Source organism: Bos javanicus, chromosome X (genome assembly GCF_032452875.1).
Source record: "Bos javanicus breed banteng chromosome X, ARS-OSU_banteng_1.0, whole genome shotgun sequence".
Classification (NCBI taxonomy): Eukaryota; Metazoa; Chordata; class Mammalia; order Artiodactyla; family Bovidae; genus Bos; species Bos javanicus.
This window is the reverse complement of record NC_083897.1, coordinates 108,253,917-108,263,384: the sequence shown is the minus strand read 5'-3', so window position 1 is coordinate 108,263,384 and position 9,468 is coordinate 108,253,917. Positions and strand designations below refer to the sequence as shown.

The window sequence follows — 9,468 nt, the reverse complement described above, 5'->3', positions numbered from 1 at the left end:
TATCCATCAACAGATGAATGGATAAAGATGTGGTGTACAGAATACTATAATGGAATACTATTCAGCCATAAAAAGACAAAATCTGCCACCTGCAACAACACGAATGAACCTGGAGGATATTATGCTTCATGAAATGTCAGACAGAGAAAGACATATACTGTATGTTATCACTTATATTTAGAATCTAAAAAATAGAGCAAATGAATGTAACAAAACAGAAAGAGATTTACAGATTTAGATAACAAACTAATGGTTAACAGGTTCCACTAGTAGGGAAGGGGAGACAGAAAGGCAGAAGGGAGAAGGAGAAAGGAAGGAAGAGGTACAAGACAGGAGTGGGGGATTAAGAGGTACAAACTATTCTGTATAAAATAAATAAGCTACAAAGATATGTTATAGAGCACAGGGAATAGAACCAGTTATTTTTATAGTAACTTTGAATAGAGTATAGTCTATAGAAATATTGAATCACTAAGTTGTACACCTGAAACTAACATAGTATAAATAAACCATACTTCATTAAAAAAAATAAAGAACAATAAAATAATATGCCTGTAGTAGAAAGTCAAGCACATTCAAAGAAAGTTCAAGAACAGAGCTGATAAAATCCAAGCAGTGCAGAAGGTCCTGGTGGACTGTGAGGTTGAAGAGTTCCTCTCTGAACAACAGTTCTGTTTTCCACACCCAAGCTCTGACCCTACCCCAATCTTCCTTACATTGGACAAAGCCAAAGTGGCATTTGATCAGCTTAATCTCCCAAAACTACACTCCAAAGACAGTGAATTACTTGACCAGGAAAGGAACCCAAATTAGAGCAGACATGAGGCAAAACAGGACACATCTATCTGAAGAGCAATCCACTTAAGTTTTCTGATGTCAGAGAAATGCCATGCTTTTAGCATTTGGAAGGGTCCCTATACTACCTTAAAAGTTTTATGCCACATACACCCAAAGGAACTGACACACTCCCCCCTACCATACAAAGGAGATGCATGTTGATGAAATGGACGTCATAACTGTACATCAGATCCATGCTAATCATTTGATTCTGAGGCTAATCCAATGAATCCTTTATTCCCAAATATGGATGGATAAATGCTTGCCAGATATTTGAGGGAAGTGAACGAGAGGATCATGATGAACAAACAGAACTATTTCTAGAGGAAAAAATATATAATACAGGAAAAGAAAAGAACATTACCAAAAAATGCAAATTCATATCCTCTAAGGAAGCCAGCGGGTTTATAAAATGAGAATAGGGTGCTGTAAAAGGGAGCAATTAGAGAACAAGAGAAAGTCCTTGAAAAACAGAAATATTACAGCAAAATTTAAAATATAATAGATGCCAGGTGCTCAGCTCAGTCTTGCCCCACCCAGGCTCTGGTGGAACCTGGAACACTGGGCTTGGGCTCCGCCCACCAGCACGCCCCCTCTCCAACAGAAATGGAACGTCTGTACCCCTCGTAAACCTGGTAACGGAATCCTCTTCCAGTTCATCCCAGAGCTGCCGCCCTGATTTGAGCCGCCTGTCTCAGGCCACCTTAATAGTCCACCCTGGGTACTCTCCCAGGCCACCGGTACCGGCGCCGTGGCTTCACGGTCACTCTGGCGTTCTCACCTCCCACACCTGCGGTGCGAGTTATGCAGCCCGCACCGCCCTCGCAGGTACGCCAGAACTACCACCCAGAGTGTGAGGCTGCGGTCAACAGCCACGCCACCCTGGAGCTCCATGCCTCCTTCCAGTGCCTGGCAGTGGCCTTCTACCTCGACCGTGATGATGTGGCCTTAAAGCACTTCTCCCGCTTCTTCCTGCTCCACTCCCACGAGCATAACAAGAGGGCTGAGAGCCTGATGTTCCTGCAGAACCAGCGCGGGGGCCGTGTCTCCTTCCACAACATCAGGAAGCTGGAGACCCAAGAGTGGGAGAGTGGTCTCAAAGCCATGCAAGATGCTCTGAACGTAGAGGAGCACATCAACCAGAGCCTGCTCGACCTGCACCAGCTGGCCACCGAAAAGCGCGACCCCCACCTGTGCCACTTCCTGGAGACCGGCTACCTGAACCAGCAGGCGGAGTTCACCAAGGAGCTGGCGGGCCATGTCAGCATCCTGAGTAAGATGGGGTCCCCGGAAGATGGCCTGGCAGAGTACCTCTTTGACAAGCTTACCCTGGGTGATGGTGACAAGAAAAACTGATACCTGGACTCTAAGTTCAAAAGTGGACTTTTCCCAGAGTGAGGGGTGATTGTACAAGGTCACTCTGTCTGCTATGCAGTCCCCAGTATTGCCCTTGCAGAAAAGTTCACTGAAGTTTTTCTTCTTTCAATTTTGCCATTCCTTGCAATAAAGTTATTGGTTCCTAAAGAAATAAAGGTCTCTGGTTGATGTGTGTGTGCAAACTCCTAACTTTTCAAGTTTTAAAACAGGTATCCAGGAGTCTCTCCAGCTACCAATGCCCTGTCCACAGACAGGTTGGGATTTCCACAGAGGGAGGGAGAAGGGGTTCCATGGGACCCTGGAAAATACAAAATCCATTTCCCCCTAATAAGCAATGTGGTATATGGGGGGGGGGTGAGGTGAGGCTCTGGTGAATGTGGGTGCCCGTGAATAGTAGAAGTATGAAAATCACAACAATGGTGCCTCTGGAGGAAGAATGAAGGGAATGGCATGGTTCATGGATTAAAATAAAGGGTTCCTAAATTTTACCTGAAAACTCTGAGTTTACTAAAATATGTAAATGTTAGTGTTTGTTGATTCTGGGAAGCAGGATGGAGATCACAGAAGCCAGACTGGTGGAGACCCTCTTTGACAAGCTCACCCTGGGCGATGGTGACAAAGGTAACTGAGCCTTAGGCTGGACTGTCCACAGACAAAGGGGTGACTCCCTAGGTCACCATGCTGGACATGCATGTTGTCCTTACAAAACATGCAAAAGTTATTTTTATTGTGCCCTTCCTTCCATTAAGGTTACATGGCACCCCAAGCCCCAAATTACCTCAATAGAAGGACTGAAAAACATAAGGCCAAGATTGAAGGTCAATTTGTAGTATTAAGTATCAAGCAGCATAAATCTCTCTGAATGTTAAGATTCTGACTCTGACTCTGGCTGCTTTGAAGAATGCAGAGAGTGAAGAGAGTTGAAGCTGGAAGACCAATTGAGAGACTATAGCAGGCCTAGAGAAACAATGGTGGCTTAAACTGTGGCATTGGCAGAGGAAGAGATGTAGACAAATTTCAGATGAATTTCATGAGTCTATAATGTTTGCTTTATGGACCAGAGGTGATGAATGGGAAATGGTGAAAATAACCTAGGATCCAGTTTGGATTTGAACACCCTGGCTGATGGTCGTGCTATTTATGAAGCTGGGGATGTCTTCAGGGGGACTCGAGGAGCTGGGAAGACATGTCATGTAAAATCTGAGATGCCTATTAGATACCCAAGTAGAATTGTCATGCAGGCAGCCAGAAAAATGAATCTGACACTCAGGTGGGAGATCAGGTTTGGAAAGACACATATGGGATATATTAGCGTATACATAGATGGGTTGAGGTCATGGAGTAGATTAAGTTGACCAGAAGGGAAGTAAGGAGATTATGGCATAGGCAGCTCCAAACCCAGGGCAGCCAAGCTTCAGAGGATGGGATGAGGTGCTGGAACACCTAGAGGGCTGCTGGGCCCACCTGGATCGTTACCTCATTCCAGATTGTGGCCACCTATGTCTACTCAGTTGATCTCAAAATCAGCTTCTTCCTAACCTCAGTGTGGCCTCAGGCTCCTCCTCTGTAGATGTGGAGAGGCGTGATCCTATTACCTTATCTTCTTGACAATAGGTAGACATTATTTCCCAGCAAAAAGGTTTCCCAAGGAAAAAGTAGACCTGATTTTCTGTTGTTTTTCTTTTTTTCTGTTCTTTTAAAACTCTTCTGTTCTTTCAATTTGTTCTTTATTTACCAGATAAAATCTGTTCCCATGTAAACCCTAAGGCTGGCTGTGTCTGAGAAAAAATACTCAGAACATACAGTATTATTTCTTCTGTGTCATGTATGGTGTTCAAAGATCAAAGTTAGAAATTTGCAGACTTTGTATCCTATTTGCAAAGCCACATGGATAGCTTGAGCCATTTTTGAGATAATAGATTGCTTTTAACATTCACTAAACTATGAACAAGTTTAGCTAAACAGTACTTTCTTTCTATATTGCCTCATAATTGTGCTTTAATACTTTCTTAAAAATGAAGATTATAGCCCTTTTAGTTTCCAGAAAATGATAGTGAATGGTATTTGCCCTTTTACTCTTTTTAGTCAAATTTGTTCAAATATGTTTAGTCAAACATATATATACACACACATATATATGTACATATATTTGAGATTAATATATACACACACACACATATATAGTTGTTGTTTAGTCATTAAGTCGTGTCCAACACTTTTCAACTCCATGGACTGTAGCTCACCAGGCTCCTCTGTCCATAGGATTCTCCAGGCAAGAATACTGGAGTGGGTTGCCAAATCCTCCTCCAGGGGATCTTCCAGGCCCAGGGACTGAACCCAGGTCTCCTTCACTGGCAGGCAAATTCTTTACCACCAGCCACCTGGGAAGCCTATATATATATATGCATATATATATATTCATGTTCTCCTCTAGATATGAAGAAGCACAGGATGAGCAGCTGTTTGTCTGTAACTATAATATAAATCCTTCTTCTCTTATTTTGGAGAAGCAGTTTAGTGTCATGAATTTTTGAACACAGATGCCCTGAGTTCAAATGCCAGTTAAACTACTTACAAAATTGGGGGAACTTGGGAAATTTATTTTATTTCTCTGGGCCTTGCATGTAAAATAGGGATAATAAAAGCATCAGCCCCACCAGAGAAAATATTTTAAATGACGCAAACAACAAGGGATTAATTTCCAAAATACACAGCTTATATACATGAATAACAACAACAAAACCCAATCAAAAAATGGGCAGAAGACCTAAATAGACATTTCTCCAAAGAAGACATTCAGTTCAGTTCAGTTGCTCATTCATGTCTAACTCTCTGCAACCCCATGAATCACAGCATGCCAGGCCTCCCTGTCCATCACCAACTCCCGGAGTTCACTCAGACTCATGTCCATCGAGTCAGTGATGCCATCCAGCCATCTCATCCTCTGTCGTCCCCTTCTCTTCCTGCCCCCAATCCCTTCCAGCATCAGAGTCTTTTCCAATGAGTCAATTCTTCACATGAGGTGGCCAAAGTATTGGCGTTTCAGCTTTAGCATCAGTCCTTCCAATGAACACCCAGGACTGATCTCCTTTAGGATGGACTGGTTGGATTTCCTTGCAGTCCAAGGGACTCGCAAGAGTCTTCTCCAACACCACAGTTCAAAAGCATCAATTCTTCGGCACTCAGCTTTCTTCACAGTCCAACTCTCACATCCATACATGACCACTGGAAAAACCATAGCCTTGACTAGATGGACCTTTGTTGGCAAAGTTATGTCTCTGCTTTTTAATATGCTATCTAGGTTGGTCATAACTTCCCTTCCAAGGAGCAAGCGTCTTTTAATTTCATGGCTGTAGTCACCATCTGCAGTGATTTTGGAGCCCCCCAAAATATCATGGCTGTAATCACCATCTGCAGTGATTTTGGAGCCCCCCAAAATTAAGTCTGACACTGTTTCCACTGTTTCTCCATCTATTTCCCATGAAGTGATGGGACCAGATGCCACAATCTTAGTTTTCTGAATGTTGAGCTTTAAGCCAACTTTTTCACACTCCTTTTTTACTTTCATCAAGAGGGTTTTTAGTTCCTCTTCACTTTCTGCCATAAGGGTGGTGTCATCTGCACATCTGAGGTTATTGATATTTCTCCTGGCAATCTTGATTCCAGCTTGTGCTTCTTCTAGCCCAGCATTTCTCATGATGTTCTCTGCATATAAGTTACAGATGGCCAAAAATTACAAGAAAAGATGCTCAAGATCACTAATTAGAGAAATGCAAATCAAAACTACAATAAGGTATCACCTCATATTGATCAGAATGGCCATCATCAAAAAATCTACAAATAATAAGTGCTCGAGAGGGTGCAGAAAAAAGGGAACCCTCCTACACTGTTGGTGGGAATGTAAATTGGTATAGCCACTATGGAGAACAGTATGGGAGGTTCCTTAAAACACTAAACACAGAACTACCACATGATCTAGCAATCCCACTCCCTGGTATATATCCAAACAAAACTAAAATTCAAAAAGATACATGCACCTCAATGCTCACAGCAACACTCTTTACAATAGCCAAGACACGGAAGCAACCTAAGTATCCATTGACAGATGAATGGATAAAGAATATGGGGGATACACATACACACAAAGTGGACTATTAGCCATAAAAAGAATGAAAGAATGCCATTTGCAGCAACACGGATGGATCTAGAGATGAATATACTAAGTGAAATAAATCAGAGAAAAATAAACATCATATGATATCATATGTGGAATCTAAAATATGACACAAATGAACTTATTTACAAAACACAAGAAGGCTCAAAGATATAGAAAACAAACTTATGGTTACCAAAGGTAAAGGGAAGTGAGGAAGGAATAGATTAGGAGTTTGGGATCAGTGGACACATACCACTATAAATAGAATAAACAGCATCCTACTGTATGGTACAACTATATTCAAAATCTTATAATAAATAATAAGAAAAAAAAGAGTATGAAAAAGAACATGTTTATTTATAAATGAACTGCTTTGCTGGATACCAGAAACTAACATATAGTAAATCAACTATACTTCAATTTTTAAAAGAAGTGTCAACCCCACTGGGTTGCAAAGAAGAAGAAATGAGTTAATATTTTTAAATGCTCACAACAGTGCCTGGCACATATAGTACATATATTACTTGTAAGCCATCATTTATCATCATTATCATCATCATCATTCGCTTAATTTCTAAGTCCCTCTGAGGTGTTTATGATTTGTTTATGAAAGGATTTCACATCTATACTTTGCCACTGGGGGTCTCTCTTGCATTTCTACCAACTGTGTCTCTCTCCATATCAAGAAGGAGAAAGCCTCCCTAACTGCTTGGCTGTCAGTTGCTGCCAGGCTTCAGGAGAGTAGATTGCTATTTCCAGTGCCCCAAACTCGGGCCCAAGCCTGGAGCTGAGTTTTGCTGTGACAACTCTTTCTGGTAATCCACCATTCATCTCAATCAGCCTTCCCTTTATATCGGCCCCTAGAACAATTTTTTGCTTCTCCTTCCCCAACTCAGGTTCCCTGAGCATTCTCTTTCCTTCCTGAACTACAGTCCACTCCTCAGAGGTGGGGAAGATGGAAAGGATGAAGAGCTAAGCCTGAACCCACTGTTTTCTGGATGTTTGGGTCTGAAAAGGAGAGGAATGGATGGAGGGAAAGGGGAGATGGGCAAAAGGGCTCCTGATAACACAGTAAGTGACACTGACAAGTCACCACACACTTGATCTAGCACAGAAGTTCTCAAGCTGTGCTGCACCTTAGCATCACCTGTGGAGCTTTTAGAGTTCTCAATGCCCATGCCACCTCCCAGACCAATTACATCAGTGTTGGGGGCAGGCCCTAGACATCCCAGGCATTGAAAATTCGTGAAACCATCTTGCTACACAAAATGTGGTCCATGGACCAACAGGTCAGTGTCATCTGACAGCTTGTTAGAAATGCCAAATCCCAAGCTCAACCTCAGACCTACTGAATCAGAATCTGCATTTTAACAAGATCCTAGGTGATACATATGCACACTGAATTTTGAGTAGCATTCTTTTTTTTAATAAACTTATTTATTTTTAATTGGAGGATAATTGCTTTACAGTATTGTGTTGGTTTCTGCCATAAATCAACACGAATCAGCCATCAGTATACATATGTCCCCTCCCTCTTAAACCTCCCTCTACCTCCCACCCCATCCCACTCTTCTAAGTTGTCACAGAGCACGGGATTTAAGTTCCCCACCTCACACAGCAAATTCCTACTGGCTATCTATTTTACATGTGATAATATATATGTTTCAATGTTGAGTAGCAGTCTTTAGCATTCTATTTGTCAAACATGGCGGCACCTTGGAATCACCTGGGGTGCTGGAAAGTAATACCAATGGTTCGATTTAACCAACTCACTCAGTCATACTCTCATGTAAGTACTGGACCAAGAACAATAAAAACATACCAAGCACAATAAAAGCTCCAACAACAATAAGTGAACCAACAATTATTGATTACACACACATATTCAAATAGTGGCTTTTGCACAATCTGCTGTTTTGTCTCCAAATGGTGTTTTTCGAGTGTGGGTTGGCCAACTACAGTCTGCAAGCCAAGTCTGGCCCCAGCTGGTTTTGAAACAAAGTTTTACTGGAACACAGCTACACCCATTCAATTACCTATTGTCTGAGGCCGTATCCACCTACAACAGCAGAGTCAGTCACTGCAACAAAGACCGTATGGTCCGCAAAGCCTAGAAGGTTTATAGGAAATCTCTGCCAATCCATGTTTGACAGTAATTGGCCACAGCCCTGAAGTCATCTCAAGCTGTCACATATTTTAAACTTTTCACCAGTCTTTGTGCAGCTCTTTGGCTTTTCCTGTTTCATTTTTCCTCACTTTCAATGACTATACTAGAATGGCTTAGCTGTTTATAATATTTGTTACACATCCCTAACCCTCACACTGCCCAGAATTGTCATGGCCACCTTTCAGACTGACATCTTTGTGTATTTCAGCAAGTCAACCTGTTGACTTTCTTTATCTTCAGTTTCCCTAGGCCCATACTCTAGCTTTGTTAATTGAGGGCCATTAGTCATCTGTCTTCTGGGAGCATTAGAGTGGGACTAGCCTTTTTGACTGATTCTCCATAATCACACATTATTCACAGATGCTGTTTAAAGTGCACTCATTTTGAAGTTATTGCAGTCTATTCCAATCACTTTTCTTACTGTGAGACATTTAAATTTCATTAATATGCAAAGCTATTGCTCTGCCTGAGGAAGAATAGACTTCTTCCCTTTAATGTGTATTTTAACGTTTATTTTTTGGTCACATTTCTTCTGGTTTACAATGCATTATATCTGATATTAACTAACTATACCATGTGCACAAAGGAGATTTATTTTCTTTTTTTTTCCTGTGGAGTAATTCCCTGGGCATGATTTTTTTCTCCCCAAAGTTTAGTTTACCCATAAAGTTCATGGAGAAGTAAAAGTTCCAATGTAAAATATTTTTAGAATCACAACTCAAGAAATAAACCTAAAATAAAGCATTCTAGGAGGGAGCATTCATGCAGCTTGGGAAACTGGTAACCAAGTAGCCAGTTCTTTCAACAAATGATCCTAGATTCTGTGAAGTGTTCTTCGCTATGCTTGGCACTAAGAATATAAGATGACTATGGGGGCGCACAGAGTCGGACACGACTGAAGCGACTTAGCAGCAGCAGCAACAGGGTACAG

General features: G+C 41.6%; 1 protein-coding gene across 1 annotated transcript; it reads left to right on the top strand.

The window, feature by feature from the left end:
- The first annotated feature begins 1,282 nt into the window (after window positions 1-1,282).
- On the top strand, window positions 1,283-2,363 carry LOC133242855 (ferritin heavy chain-like). Its single transcript, XM_061409081.1, has one exon. It carries the CDS (start codon window positions 1,642-1,644, stop codon window positions 2,191-2,193), a length of 552 nt encoding a protein of 183 aa, XP_061265065.1. The 5' UTR covers window positions 1,283-1,641; the 3' UTR covers window positions 2,194-2,363.
- Window positions 2,364-9,468: the final 7,105 nt, after the last annotated feature.